The sequence below is a fragment of the Eulemur rufifrons genome, chromosome 9 (assembly GCF_041146395.1).
Source record: "Eulemur rufifrons isolate Redbay chromosome 9, OSU_ERuf_1, whole genome shotgun sequence".
NCBI lineage: Eukaryota > Metazoa > Chordata > Mammalia > Primates > Lemuridae > Eulemur > Eulemur rufifrons.
Window position 1 is genome coordinate 8,808,369 of NC_090991.1, and position 15,524 is coordinate 8,823,892.

General features: G+C 45.8%; 1 protein-coding gene across 1 annotated transcript in view; it reads left to right on the top strand.

Moving 5' to 3' along the window:
* POLR2A (RNA polymerase II subunit A) overlaps positions 1–4,633 on the top strand; it is a 28,189-nt gene extending 23,556 nt beyond the window's left edge. The window contains exons 22-29 of the mRNA XM_069482000.1: positions 154–254; positions 1,212–1,316; positions 1,406–1,588; positions 1,823–2,026; positions 2,171–2,357; positions 2,488–2,601; positions 2,783–2,932; positions 3,036–4,633. Of these exons, the coding sequence (XP_069338101.1) occupies positions 154–254; positions 1,212–1,316; positions 1,406–1,588; positions 1,823–2,026; positions 2,171–2,357; positions 2,488–2,601; positions 2,783–2,932; positions 3,036–4,192 (2,201 nt within the window). The 3' untranslated portion in view covers positions 4,193–4,633. The remainder of the gene's footprint in view (positions 1–153; positions 255–1,211; positions 1,317–1,405; positions 1,589–1,822; positions 2,027–2,170; positions 2,358–2,487; positions 2,602–2,782; positions 2,933–3,035) is intronic.
* The last annotated feature ends 10,891 nt before the right edge of the window (positions 4,634–15,524 follow it).

Genomic DNA, 15,524 nt, shown 5'->3' on the forward strand with positions numbered 1-15,524 from the left:
CCGGGGGGCGGGGGGGGGGGGTGGCGTCTATGAGAAGGGGAAGCCAGAAGACCAGAAGAGAGCCCTGCTGGGGGAGAGCTGCAAGTGGACAGCGACCAGGAAGCAAGTCCTGTAAATGTTGTCCTTCTCACGGCTCATTCTTGTCCTCACTAGGTTTTGGCGATGACTTGAATTGCATCTTTAACGATGATAATGCAGAGAAGCTGGTGCTCCGTATTCGCATCATGAACAGTGATGAAAACAAGATGCAGGAGGTAAAGGGGACCCAAAGGAAACTGGTACATCAGACGTAGAAAACCGTTAAGTTGTGTTAGTGACCAGAGAGATTGAGACGCAAGCAGCACTGCGGGCTGGTCACACCCACCTAATTAAGGAACAGGGAATGGTGGTTAGCAATAATTTTTAAAACTTTCAGCAGCAAAAATCTTCGGAATCTGAAGCAGCAGCAAATAGATAAAACAGATGTATTGAAATGGGAGTATGAATACTTTTTATCATGATTTTATAATATTAAAAGAAACCCAAGAAAAGACACCCACATCCCACCACACTAACACAAGTGACAGTCTTCAGGGCCCTGTCACTTGGCACTCTTCTCCCCCAAGGCTCCTGCAGCTTGTTTGCCTAGGGCACTACAAACCTCTGCCATGAGGCCAGGGGCCAGAGTTGGGGACAGATTGGACAGTAGGAATTGCTATGTCCTGGGGAAAGTTGTGTGACAGCAGGTATAATAAGACCCATTAAAGTGCTTGACCAGTGACTTCACGCCTGGGTGTGGCTCCTAAGAAATTGTTCACGTGTGGGTGCCTGTTACTTTAGTAATAAAAACCCAAGAACTCATTAACTACTGAACCGTCAGAGAGCAGGGAAGGAAACCGTGACGTATCTTGATGGACACAGTGTACACGCATTGGAAGAGATCGCAGTCGAGACAGTGGAGCAGGGGGTGCTGTGCGCCTGGGTGTAGACTTTGGGCACTCACGCTAGACAGGACTAAACAAAAGTGGAAATTGTGTTAGGGTGGTGGGGTGTGGGTGCCTTTTCTTGGGTTTCTTTTAATATTATAAAATCATGATAAAAAGTAGTCTCACCAGAACTGAGGGGCAAAGTATGGTGGCCGACTCTCAGGTCCTCGAGGAGGCTATGGTTTGAGTGAGAGCTGGGGAAGGGACCAGAGGATTCTCAGAGTGCCGACCTTGCTGTCGTTGCAGGAGGAAGAGGTGGTGGACAAGATGGACGATGACGTTTTCCTGCGCTGCATCGAGTCCAACATGCTAACAGACATGACCCTGCAGGGCATCGAGCAGATCAGCAAGGTCGGCCCTTCCCTCCCCACAGCCCTCCCCGACCCGCTTCCCCCACCGAGCCGCCCTGCCCAACCTGAACACGCTCCGTCCCCCTCCAGGTGTACATGCACTTGCCACAGACAGACAACAAGAAGAAGATCATCATCACAGAGGACGGGGAGTTCAAGGCCCTGCAGGAGTGGATCCTGGAGACAGACGGCGTGAGCTTGATGCGGGTGCTGAGCGAGAAGGACGTGGACCCTGTGCGCACCACATCCAACGACATCGTGGAGATCTTCACGGTGAGCTCCTGAGCAGCCCGCCCAGGGCCTTTCCTGGATCTCTGGCTCGTTCTCAGGCCCCTCACGCCATGCTGTCTACTCACAGGATTTCCTCAGGCTGTGATTGGTGCTGCCTGAGTCCATTTCTGAATGTGGGATGCAGTTGCTTCTGACCTGCTCTGGGTCCGGGTGGCGACAGGAGCAGGGAGGAGAGCAGAGTTGCTCGGTCCTGACCCACCCCTCTCCCCGTGCCAGGTGCTGGGCATTGAAGCCGTGCGGAAGGCCCTGGAGCGGGAGCTCTACCACGTCATCTCCTTCGACGGCTCCTATGTCAATTACCGGCACTTGGCTCTCTTGTGTGATACCATGACCTGTCGCGGCCACTTGATGGCCATCACCCGACATGGAGTCAACCGCCAGGACACGGGACCTCTCATGAAATGTTCCTTTGAGGAAACGGTAATGGGAGAACTTCTGAGCAGGGTGGAAGGAGGGAGAGCTGTGGGAGGACGGGCACTGGGTGGTTGGGCTGTGACGATGGCGCGCAGCCTGCGTGCGGTGTGCGGAGGGATCTGATGAGGCCTGTGCTCTCTGGCTGCTCAGGTGGATGTGCTTATGGAAGCAGCCGCCCACGGCGAGAGCGACCCCATGAAGGGGGTCTCTGAGAACATCATGCTGGGCCAGCTTGCTCCAGCTGGCACCGGCTGTTTTGACCTCCTGCTTGATGCAGAGAAGTGCAAGTATGGCATGGAGATCCCCACCAACATCCCCGGCCTGGGCGCTGCTGGACGTGAGTATGAGGGCCCCAGCCGCACAGCACCTGGCTGGGTCTGGGGGTGAGGCAGGCCACGGGTGGGACGGTGTGGCCAGTCCCTGGGTGCTGTTCCTGTTCCTCATGCATCCCTGTGTGCCTCTTGCAGCCACCGGCATGTTCTTTGGCTCAGCGCCTAGTCCCATGGGAGGCATCTCTCCTGCCATGACACCCTGGAACCAGGGTGCAACCCCAGCCTATGGTGCCTGGTCCCCCAGTGTTGGTGAGTAACCTGGCCCAGGAAGAGGGCCCTCTTGGTGGTTCAGAGGTGGGTGGGCTGGGACCATGAATAGTACCCATTGTCGGAACTCCGGAGGCCACCGAGCGCTGGGGGAAGCTGTGTGTGTTTGAGGGGGGTGGGGGGGCTGCAGCTCTGGCTTTAACCTGTTTCTCTAACTCTGCAGGGAGTGGAATGACCCCAGGGGCAGCCGGCTTCTCTCCTAGTGCTGCTTCAGATGCCAGTGGCTTCAGCCCAGGTTACTCCCCTGCCTGGTCTCCCACACCAGGCTCCCCTGGCTCCCCGGGCCCCTCAAGCCCGTACATCCCCTCACCAGGTGAGTCGTTGCTGTCTGGCGGGCCAGGTTCATTTCATTCTTGGTCCTTCCTTCTGGGTGAGTTTTCCCATTGCTTATCTCCTTTGTTGGCTTCTTTCCACAGGTGGTGCCATGTCTCCCAGCTACTCACCGACGTCACCTGCCTACGAGCCCCGCTCCCCAGGGGGCTACACCCCCCAGAGTCCCTCTTACTCCCCCACTTCACCCTCCTACTCCCCTACCTCTCCATCCTACTCCCCAACCAGTCCCAACTATAGCCCCACGTCTCCCAGCTACTCACCCACGTCTCCCAGCTACTCGCCGACCTCTCCCAGCTACTCCCCGACCTCCCCCAGCTACTCCCCGACTTCCCCCAGCTACTCCCCGACCTCTCCCAGCTATTCTCCCACTTCCCCAAGCTACTCACCCACCTCTCCCAGCTACTCGCCCACTTCTCCCAGCTACTCACCAACATCTCCCAGTTACTCACCAACTTCACCCAGCTATTCCCCCACCTCCCCTAGCTACTCACCCACCTCTCCAAGCTATTCACCCACATCTCCCAGCTACTCACCCACATCCCCAAGTTACTCACCCACTAGCCCTAACTATTCTCCAACCAGTCCCAATTACACCCCAACATCACCCAGCTATAGCCCGACGTCACCTAGCTACTCACCTACTAGTCCCAACTACACACCAACCAGTCCTAACTATAGCCCAACATCTCCAAGCTACTCCCCAACCTCACCCAGCTACTCCCCAACCTCACCAAGCTATTCCCCTTCCAGTCCACGGTACACACCACAGTCTCCAACCTACACCCCAAGCTCTCCCAGCTACAGCCCCAGCTCTCCCAGCTACAGCCCTACATCACCCAAGTACACCCCAACCAGTCCTTCCTACAGTCCCAGCTCTCCAGAGTACACCCCAACCTCTCCCAAGTACTCGCCTACCAGCCCCAAATATTCACCCACCTCTCCCAAGTACTCTCCTACCAGCCCCACCTATTCTCCCACCACCCCCAAATACTCCCCAACCTCCCCTACTTATTCCCCAACCTCTCCGGTCTACACCCCAACCTCCCCCAAGTATTCGCCTACTAGCCCTACTTACTCGCCCACTTCCCCCAAGTACTCTCCCACCAGCCCCACCTATTCGCCCACCTCGCCCAAAGGCTCTACTTACTCCCCCACTTCCCCTGGCTACTCGCCCACCAGCCCCACCTACAGCCTCACAAGTCCGGCCATCAGCCCGGATGACAGTGATGAGGAGAACTGAGGGTGAGCCTGGTGCAGCGGCAGCTGGCTAGGGCCCAGGACAGCTCGTGTGTGCTCTGCAGTCCTCTCGCCTCCCTCGTGGGGCTCAGCCCAGCCCAGCCCAGCCCCCTTGTACATAACTCCTTGTGACAAAGTTTCCTGTTGAAGTTCTGGATCCCATTTGCAATGGGACTTCTTGTCTTGTTCTCCACTTGTGCTGTCTCAGAACCCGTCAATCTAGTGGTGTTCTCCCTACCCCACCTACCCCATGCCTGTCCCCAAATTGAAGATCTTTCCTCGCCTGTGGCTTGATTGGGGGAAAAGGGTACTTTAACTTTTTAGGGGTAGTTCCTGCTCTGGGTCTGAGAGCATCTGATCCTCGGGAAGAACAAAGCTAAAGCTGCCTTTGTCTGTTATTTTATTTTTCTGAAGTTTAAATAAAGTTTACTAATTTTGACCAAAAGTATGTGCATCATTTGCTTGAGTGGGGTTCAGGGGACGCAAGAACACCCAGGCTCTTCCCCATCCCAGGCTGCTGTTGCCATTTAGGGTGTTTTAGTTGATCCCTGCTGGCGGAGGAGGCAGGAAAATGGGAACAGACGTTATAGTCCTTCATTGAGCAAATACTGAGTCCCCATTGTGCACCAGACACTGATTTGTACTGGGTTTGCAGTAGTCAAAACAGATACAGCCCCTGCCCTCCATTAAGGCAATACTGAGCATAACAGCTTTCTAATCCATTTCACTGGTCATAAATAATTTGGAAAAGCATGGAAAGGTGTAATGCAAAAGCAGAAAAATGATCACCCTTCCTCCCACCACTAGGAGGCATACTTTCTTTTGATATTTTTTTCCCTACATACTTGAGTCACTTCTAACAAGTGAACAAAAATGTATATTTTGGCCTCAAACCAACAATGGAAAGATTATGGTTATTGTGATATATTTTATTTTTTTAAGACACAAAATATGTCACTTAGGCTGGAATGCAATTGCATCATCATTGCTCAATCACATAGCCCAGCCAGAAATTGTTTTATAAGAATGGGATTATTTATATACTGTTTAATAAATTCAATAATTAAGAAGAAAAATAAGGGAATCTTGAGTTTACAGGACATCGTAGTGATTTTCCTACAAGAAATATTCCAAAAGGTCTAATGTGAAAAATAAATATGAAAACTATTGATCAGTTGGTGATGTTATACTATTATAAAAGACATTTAGGCCAGGCACAGTGGCCTTTAATCCCGGCATTTGGGGACATTGAGGCGGGAGGCTCACTTGAGACCAGGAGTTTTGAGATCAGCCTGGGTAATGTAGCAAGATGCTATCTCTACAAAAATTTTTTTTAAAAATTAGCCAAGTGTGGTAAACATCTGTAGTCCCAGCTACACAGGAGCCTGAGGCAGAAGGATTGCTTGAGCCCAGGAGTTTGAGGTTGCTGTGAGCTATGATTGCATCACAGCACTCCAGCCTAGGTAACAGAGTGAGACCCTGTATCTAAAAAAATGAAAAATAGGCCAGGCACAGTGGCTCACACTTGTAATCTAGAACTTTGGGAGGCCAAGGTGGGAGGATTGCTTGAGGCCAGGATTTCAAGACTAGCCTGAGCAACATGGCAAGACCCAGTCTCTACAAAAAAATTTTTTTAAATGAGCCAGGTGTAGTGGTCCCCATCTATATTCCCAGCTACTCCAGAGGCTGAGGCAGGAGGATCACTTGAGCCCAGGAGTTTGAGGTTGCAGTGAGCTATGATGACACCACTGGATTCTAGCCTGAGCAACAGAGCAAGACCGTGTCTCAATTAAAAAAAAAAAAATTATATATACTTTATCCATGCTACTGTTGGTGGATATTTATTACAACATGAAAATTCCTGGTACCTGCCCAGTGGTGCACACCATGCATGAGTTTCTCTAGGATATATCCTGGAAGTAGAATTGCTGGATCATTAGATGTGTACCAGGTGCCATCATTTGAATGTGTATGTCCCCTCCAAAATGTATGTTGAAACTTAATCCCCATTGTGGTGGTATTAAGAGGTAGGACCTTTTTGGAAATGATTAAATCAGGAGTGTTCTACCCTCATGAATGAATTGATGCCTTTATAAAAAAGGCTTCAGAGAGAGTTTGCCTCTCTTTCTCTTCCACCGTTCCGCCACGTGAGGACACAGCTAGTGTTTCTTCTCTGCCATGTGAAGACACAAAAACATGGCACCATCTTGGAGGCAGAAACCAGGCCCTCACCAGCCACCTTACCAAACCCACCAGTGCCTTGATCTTGGCATTCCCAGCCTTCAGAATTGACAGAAATAAATATCTATTGTTTATAAATTGCTCAGTCTCAGGTATGTTATTATAGCAGCACAAACAGACTAAGACATTAAGTAATACCAAACTGTTTTCCAAAATGATTCTGTTAGTTTACAATACCACCAATAGTGGATGAGAATTCCCTTGCTCCACGATCTCTTCAATATGTGGTATTGCCCAAATTTAAAGTTTTTGCTGCCAGGCCCAGTGGCTCATGCCTGTAATCCTAGCACTTTGGGAGGCCAAGGCAGGGGGTCACTTGAGGCGAGGAAGCTCAAGATGAGCCTGGACAACATATCGAGACTCTGTCTACAAAAAATTTAAAAATTAGCCAGCCCTGGTGGTGCACGCCTGGAGCCCTAGCTACTCGGGAGGCTGAGGCGGGAGGATCGCTTGAGCCCAGGAGTTCAAAGTTACAGTGAGCTGTGATCGCCCCACTGTGGCCAGCCTGAGCAACAGTGTGAGATCCAGTTTCTAAAAACAAACTATAATAACAAATTTTTTCCCTATTGGGTGTGAAATAGTATTTTATTAAGCTTTTAATTTGCATTTCCTGGTTATTAAGAAGGCTGAGTATCTTACGATTAAGGGCCAATTATTTCCACTTCTGTGAAATTTTTTCCTCTTTGATTACTTGTCTTTTTGTGATTGATTTGCAGGAGATATTTATGTATTTTTTTGTTTGTTTTGAGACAGAGTCTCGCTCTGTTGCCCAGGCTAGAGTGCCATGGTGTCAGCCTAGCTCACAGCAACCTCAAACTCCTGGGCTCAAGCAATCCTCCTGCCTCAGCCTCCTGAGTAGCTGGGACTACAGGGCATGTGCCACCATGCCCAGCTAATTTTTTCTGTATATTTTTAGTTGTCCCTATAATTTCTTTCCATTTTTAGTAGAGACGGGGTCTCGCTCTTGAACTCCTGAGCTTAAACGATCCACCCGCCTCGGCCTCCCAGAGTGCTAGGATTACAGGCATGACACTGCGCCCAGTCTTTATGTATTTTGAATATAAATCCTTTGTCAATTATCTATGTTGCAAATAACCCTCCAATGTAGTGGCTTGGCTTTTCACACCATATAGTGTCTTGAATTCTTAATTTATTGTAGTTGAATTTACCTATTTTAAAAAGGGCTTTTTTTTTTGTATGTGATTTAGGAAACCTATCCTTACCCTATACAATATTCTCCCACATCATCCTCCCAAAGTTTTATAGTTTTGCCTTTTAAACTTAGGTCTCTAATCTACCTAAAATTGATTTTTATTTGGTGGAAAGAAGGAATCCAATTTCATATTTTTTCACATGGATAACTAATTGTCCCAGCATAATTTATTAAATGACCCATCCATTTCAAATTATCTATCTTCTCTGTTTAAATTATTTCCATATGTACCTTGGTCTGTTTCTGGCTCTTTATTTCCTTCCTTGAGACCATAGTCTCTCCTTTGCTAATATCACATTATATTTCATTGCTACACTTTTTATTATATTTTGAATATCTAGTAACGCAAATCCTCCTCACCTTGGTCTTCTTCAACAATTGTTTTGGCTATTTTTGGTCCTTTGTTCTTCGATAAAATATTCAGAAAGAGCCCACAAAAATAATCAAGCTAGGATTTTTGTTAAAGTTTCATTAAATCTATAGCCTATTGTGGGACTATCCTCCCCACATTGAATTTTTCTGTCCTGAAACATGGTATATTTCTCCATTTCTTTAGTTTTTCTTTTCTGTTCTTTAATAAAATTGTACAGTTTTTCTTTACAGTTTGTGCTTATTTTGTTAGATTTGTTTCTACATTCTTTACATTTTTATTGATATGATACAGTATATTTTTTTTTTTTAAAGCCAGTCAAATTTAGCAGTGGGGACAGTATATTTTTTAATACTTCATTTTCTAATGTCTGGATCTACAGAAATAAAATCACTTTTTGTGTATCAATTTTATACACAGCAAACTTTGTAATCTCTCTTAATAAAATGGTAATTCATGAGTAGATTTTTTATTTTATACACAAACATATCACATGCACATAGTGCCAAGTTTTTTTCTTCCTTTCCAATAATTATAACTTTCGTTTCCTGTGTTACTGTACTCTGAGGAATTTGAGCAAGTTGTTCACTAGGAGAATAACTCATCTTTGCTCTTGATCTTAAAAAAGAATGCTCTCATTGTTTTACCATTAAGTACAATGTGTACTATAGTTTGATTTTAAAAAAACTTTTATTTTATTTATTTAGTTTTTTGAGACAGAGTCTCACTTTGTTTCCTGGACTAGAGTGCCCTAGCGTCAGCCTAGCTCACAGCAACCTCAAACTCCTGGGCTCAAGCAACCCTACTGCCTCAGCCTCCCTAGTAGCTGGGATTACAGGCATGCGCCACCATGCCCGGCTAATTTTTTTTTCTATATATTTTTAGTTGCCCGGTTAATTTCTTTCTATTTTTTTAGTAGAGACGGGGTCTCGCTCTTGCTCAGAGCTGGTCTTGAACTCCTGAGCTTAAACGATCCTCCTGCCTCGGCTTCCCAGAGTGCTAGGATTACAGGCGTGAACCACCCACCCAGCCCTATTCTACAATTCTTTTAATGGTTTCATTAACATTTGCTTGCTTTTTATTAATACCTTTAAACAGTTACATTGCATTTTAAAGAAGTTGACAGGAAAACAACCGTCTTGGATATTTGCCTAAATATTTAGCCTTTTCTATGCTCTCATTCCTTCCCAAAAGTCTGAGTTCCCCCCCATCATTTCTCTTCTGCCTGAAGAAGTTCCTTTAGTGTTTCTCACAGAGCAGTGCTGCTGATGACAAAAGATCTTAGTTTTCTTTTATCTGAGAATGTCTTTGTTGCCTTCATCCCCAAAGGATCTCTTCACTGAAGATGTAGGATTCTGATGTGACTTTTTTTTAAGCACTTTCAAGATGTCCTACTATCTTCTGCCCTTCTGATCAGAAGTGTGCAGCCCTACCCACCCCTCAACCGGTGGTCCTTGGGCTGCTAACACTCACCATGTCCCAAATTTCAAACCCACTCTTCCCCTCAGTCCTTGTCTCCGATGGCCCCCCATGCTCCAGGCTCCCAGAGAGAGCCCTGAGCCCGTCGGGATGTCTCCCTCCCCACGCCCACCCCAGCCCGATCCATCAACCTCTGCAGCTTGGCGTCTAGGACTCTGGACGTCTCATGCCTGCCCTCTTCTCGTTTACTGCTCTGCCTTCGCCCAATGCCGTCCTCTCACACTTGTCTCTGCCTGGCCTCCTCCCTGGGCTCCCATCTCACCCTTTGGCCCAGGAAAGCCTGTTGTGAGGAAAAAAAGTTAACAGGAAAAGAAATCACGTGTTTCAGTTTAAGAGGAAAAACCTTTCAGAAATCACTTTATCACTTTTTTGTTTATTTGCTTTTTGAGACAGCATCTCCCTCTGTTACCCAGGCTAGAGTGCAGTGGCGTCATCGTAGCTCACAGCAACCTCCAATTCTTGGGCTCAAGCAATCCTCCTGCCTCAGCCTCCCTAGTAGCTGGGAGTACAGGCGTACACCACCAGACCCGGCTAATTTCTTCTATTTTTAGTAGAGATGGGGTCTCACTCTTGCTCAGGCTGGTCTTGAACTCCTGACCTCAAGCAATCTTCCCACCTTAGCCTCCCACAGTGTTAGGATTATACGCATGAGCCACTGCGTGTGGCCATGCAAGGAGTGTTAAAAGAAGCCAGACCTGGTTTGAGTGGAGAGGGATCAAGAAAATAAACCCAATAAGGTAAGAAGCCATGGTCATGGCAAAAAGCCACAAGCAGACTAAATAAATGTCCTACTGCGGAGGACAGGATTGCCAAGCAACCCCAGCCTGTCCATGGTCATTAAGAAGGATCGTTTTCAGGCTTCAGAGCAACCTGGAGAGATGCCAAGAGTATATAGTTACAGAAAATGGGCCATGGACATCGCGAGGGTGACAACATCACACCATGCACAAATTCGTCTGCATTTGGAAAATGAGCAGACAGGGAACAAAGACTCAGGAGGGCGGTCAATTTGCCAGCAGGGGCATGACTTGGGGCAAAGAATTGTGATTATTTTTTTCTTTAAAAAAAGAGTCCTTTTATAAAACATATCTGAATTTGCTTTAAAAATAATCGAACAGAGGAGAAAAATGTGCAAGATATGGACAAGAATGGCCATGTGCTGGAAGCTGATGATGCTGGGTGATGGGAATGTGGGAGTTCATTAGAGATTTCCCTCTGCTTTTGTGTATGTTTGACATTTTCCCTAGAAAAAAAAAAGGTAAAAGTGTTTTTCTTTGCAAATAATTGGAGATGTTGAAAAGGTTTATAGTAGCTGGAGAAGAAAGTAATTTAAGCCTCTTTTCCAAAAGGAAAAATGGCAAGATTAGATATATGAGTTTCTCCTTTAAGAATAGAGCCCTGGGGGAAGGTGGTTAAAGCCACACATGATGGGACCAGGACTCCAGGGTTCAAATCCTGGAGCAGCCACTTAATAGCTGTGGTATCTGAAGCAATTGATTTAAACTCAAAGTAAAGGCTGGGAGCAGTGGCTCAGACCTGTAATCCGAACACTCTGAGAGGCTGAGGCGGGAGGATCACTCGAGGTCAGGAGTTCGAAACCAGCCTGAGCAAGAGCAAGACCCCTGTCTCTACTAAAAATAGAAAAAAATGATCTGGACAGCTAAAAATATATAGAAAAAATTAGCCGGGCATGGTGGTACATGCTTGTAGTCCCAGCTACTCAGGAGGCTGAGGCAGGAGGATTGCTTGAGCCCAGGAGTTTGAGGTTGCTGTGAGCTAGGCTGACAGCTGACCCATTTCAAGTGCTCAACAGCTGTGTGTGGCTACTGGCTGCCGCACAGAGCAGCACAGCAGGACGTTTGCTACACAAAGCACTGGGGAGCACGTTAGACATGCAGAATCTCGGGCCCTTTTCCAGACCCACTCAAGCAGAATCTCCATTTTAACAAAATCCCAGGGGATTTATATGCACCTTAAAGTCTGAGAAAAATGAGTCCAGTTCTTGTTCTCGCTCTTGTTCAGGCTGGTCTCGAACTCCTGAGTTCAGGGGATCCTCCCGCCTCAGCCTCCCAGAGTGCTAGGATTACAGGCGTGAGCTACTGTGCCTGGCCCACTTTTATAACTTAAAAAAGTCTACAGAGTTAGGAAGAGAACAAAGGTATATTTCTCTTTACACTATAATTGTCACACCAAAATGAACTTTTAGGGAGTTCTTGTAAACTTCCTTTTGAGTCACATCAACTGAGGAAATTGTCCTAATTATCCTTGTAAACATGACTTACGTAAGGTATCTAAACAGTGTCCCATGAGTATTTGGAACAACTGAATTGTGTAAAAGGATTCTGTACATGTTAAAAGGAAGGTTACCAGAGTGTATTGGCATTGAGAGAATTCTTGTCTTCCAGTCTGATATAAGTGGCTGTTGGGACAATGATGTCACAGTGAAGAGACTATAAATGCACCTGCCTTTACAACAACTGCCAGCATTTGTCTGGTGCCTCCTGCATGCCAGACACCATTCTGAGCCCTTAACAGGCGTTAATCCAATAATCATCACAGCTCTTAGGAGGTAGCTACTGCTGTTATCCCAATTCCTCAGTGAGGCATTTAGAGTGTCTTTTATTTTATTTATTATTTTTATTTTTATTTCCATTTTTAATTTTGTTTTTTAATTTTTGTTCTCCTTTTTTTTCTTTTTTAAATCTTCATACTCACCACTATAGTAACCAGGAAAGGTTTACCTAGAGGTTTTTTTTTTGAGACAGAGTCTCTCTCTGTAGCCCAGGCTAGAGTGCTGTGGCGTCAGCCTAGCTCACAGCAACCTCAAACTCCTGGGCTCAAGTAATCCTCCTGCCTCAGCCTCCCGAGTAGCTGGGACTACAGACATGCGCCACCATGCCCAGCTAATTTTTCTATATATATTTTTAGTTGGTCAGATAATTTCTTTCTATTTTTATTAGAGATGGGGTCTCGGTCTTGCTCAGGCTGGTCTCGAACTCCCAACCTCGAGCCATCCTCCCACCTCAGCCTCCCAGAGTGCTAGGATTACAGGTGTGAGCCAACTCGCCTGGCTTCTTCTTTCTCTTTTTAAAAAATTAATGACAGCTTTCCTGAGATGTAATTTACATACTATACAATTCACCTATTTCAGTGTAGAATTCAAGGTTTTTAATATATTTACAGATATATGCAACCATCACCCCAACCAATTTTAGACTATTTTCATCACTTCAAAAAGAAACCCAGCCAGGCACAGTGGCTCATGTCTCTAATGCCAGCACTTTGGGAGGCCAAGGCAAGAGGATCACTTGAGGCCAGGAATTGGAGGCTGCAGTGATGCAGTGAGCTGTGAGCACGCCACTGCATATTAGCCTCTCAGTGACAGAGTGAATCTCAGTCTCAAAAAAAAAAAAAAGAAAGAAAGAAAGAAACCCCATATCCTCTTTTTTTCCCAGGTAATATTTCAAGTGACACCATATCCTCATATCCTTTAGCTATGGCCTCCCCTATCCTCTCACGCCCCACCCCCAGGTCTAAGCAACCATTAATCTACTTTCTGTCTGTATAGAATTGTCTATTCTGGACATTTCATGTAAATGGAATCATAGTATGTGGTCTTTTGTGACTTGTTTCTTTTTAACTTTGTTCTTGAAAGATGGTGTTATTGGTTATTGAATTCTAGGTTGTAGGTGTAATTCTGCAGTCTCTTGTCTCTTCTTACTCTTTCCTCATGCCTTAATTGCTTGATAGCTTTTGATTGTGAGCTGTTCTCTTTTTCCTTGGAACTTTATCTGTGGGAGAACTTTGAGTCTGATTGATTGATTCTTGCGCTCCTCTAGCAAGAATTTGTATTGCTTCTGCCTGGCACCCGGGTGCACCACCAACCCAGGAATTCTCTGAAATCTCTTGCTAAGGTTTTCTTGGGCTACACGGGCAGTGTTTGTTCGTTCAAGTATGGGATGGCTGACTTGAGGTTTCACTGAGAACCTGTCCAAGATTAAGACAAGCAAGTTTTCTTGCTGCCTTCTTACCTGAAATGGGTTTTTGTTTTTGTTTTCTTACATGCCTTTACACTGAGGTTGTAGGAGGTCCCAGCCAGATGCAGAAATCCCCCATTATCTTAGTAGAGCCCAGGGCTTTATCTTCTGTCCTCTACATCTCAGAGAAACATCGGGCAAAACTCAATGTCTCCTGTGTTTCACAGAAGCCTTCGGGGAGAAAAGCTGACTTGGCACTCAGTTATCTCCCAGGCTTCCTGATTTCACTTCATTTTTGGCCTCTGTAGGAGTACTTCTGGTACTTGTGCCAATGTAGGAGCATTTTTTTTTTTAAAGTTGTGAGGTTTTTTGGACAAAATATTTCATCTAGGATTTTAGTCTTCTCAATTAGGAGAGTTATTTAGGATATCTAGTCTGCTGTTCCACGTGCATGTGGCTTTTAACCTTTTTATTTTGTCGGCATTTATAATATTTACTTTCTGTTCTGCAAATACAGTCAAGTGTTGCTTAGCGAAGGGTATACATTCTAAGAAATGAGTCATTGTGCGAACATCATAGAGTGTGCTTACGCAAACCTAGATGGTATAGCCTACTACACGCCTAGGCTTTATATTAATATATGGCCTATTGCTCCTAGGATACAAACCTGTACAGCATGTTACTGCACTGAATACTGCAGGCAATTTTAACACAATGCTAAGTATGTGTGTATCTACATATATCTAAACACAGAAAAGGCACAGTAGGCTCTGCGCGGTGGCTCACGCCTGTAATCCTAGCACTCTGGGAGGCCGAGGCGGGAGGATTACTCGAGGTCAGGAGTTCGAGACCAGCCTGAGCAAGAGCGAGACCCCCGTCTCTACTAAAAATAGAAAGAAATTATATGGACAACTAAAAACATATAGAAAAAATTATCCAGGCATGGTGGCATATGCCTGTAGTCCCAGCTACTCTGGAGGCTGAGGCAGAAGGATTGCTTGAGCCCAGGAGTTTGAGGTTGCTGTGAGCTAGGCTGACGCCACAGCGCTCTAGCCTGGGCAACAGAGTGAGACTCTGTCTCACAAAAAAAACCAAAAAACAACTGTACACTACTGTAGATTTATAAACACTGTACACTTAGACTACATTAAATCTATAAGAAAATAAAGTAATTGTGCTACAACAGCACTAGGTGATAGAGATTTTTTAGCTCTGTTATAATCTTAGGGGACCACCATTGTATTTGCAGGCTATTATTGACTAGAATGTAGTTATGCGGCGCATAACTATATAATCCTCCCAGTTGTGTAGTCTTATTTATTTGTGTAAATGGCCAGTGCTGGTCTTCTTACCACTGCTTCTACCTTGTCATCTTTTTTATTCATCTTTCTAGTAATTTTCTTCAGAAAGGGCCCATAATTGCTTTGTTATAGTCCCTGAATTCTTTTATTTTTGAGAATATTCTCCTGTAGCCTTTAAAACTGAAAGACATCTTGGTCAGATATTTATTATATTCTTGTAACACTTTCTCTTCCTCAGAATTTTATAGAGATTGCTTGATTTTTTTCTGGCATTGAACACTGCTTGGGAGAAATCTGAGGCTCTCCTGATATTTTTACCTTTAATTTTCCTGCCTGGATTCCTGAGGAATTATTTCTTCATCTATTTTTTTTTTTTTTAAGACAGAGTCTCCCTCTGTCACCCAGGCTAGAGTGCAGTGGAATCATCATAGCTCACTGCAGCCTCAAACTCCTGGGCTCAAGTGATCCTCCTGCCTCAGCCTCCCAAGTAGCTGGGACTACAGGTGCACACCACCAAGCCCAGCTAATTTTTCTATTTTTAGTAGAGACGGGGGTCTTGCTCTTGCTCAGGCTGGTCTCAAATTCCTGACCTCAAGCAATTCTCCTACTTCGGCCTCCCAGAGTGCTAGGATTACAAGCGTGAGCCACCTCGCCCGGCCTGGCTTCTTTCACTTAGCATAGTGTCCTCAATGTTCATCCATGTTGTAGCATGTGTCAGAATATCCTTCCCTTTTAAGGCTGAATAATACTCCATT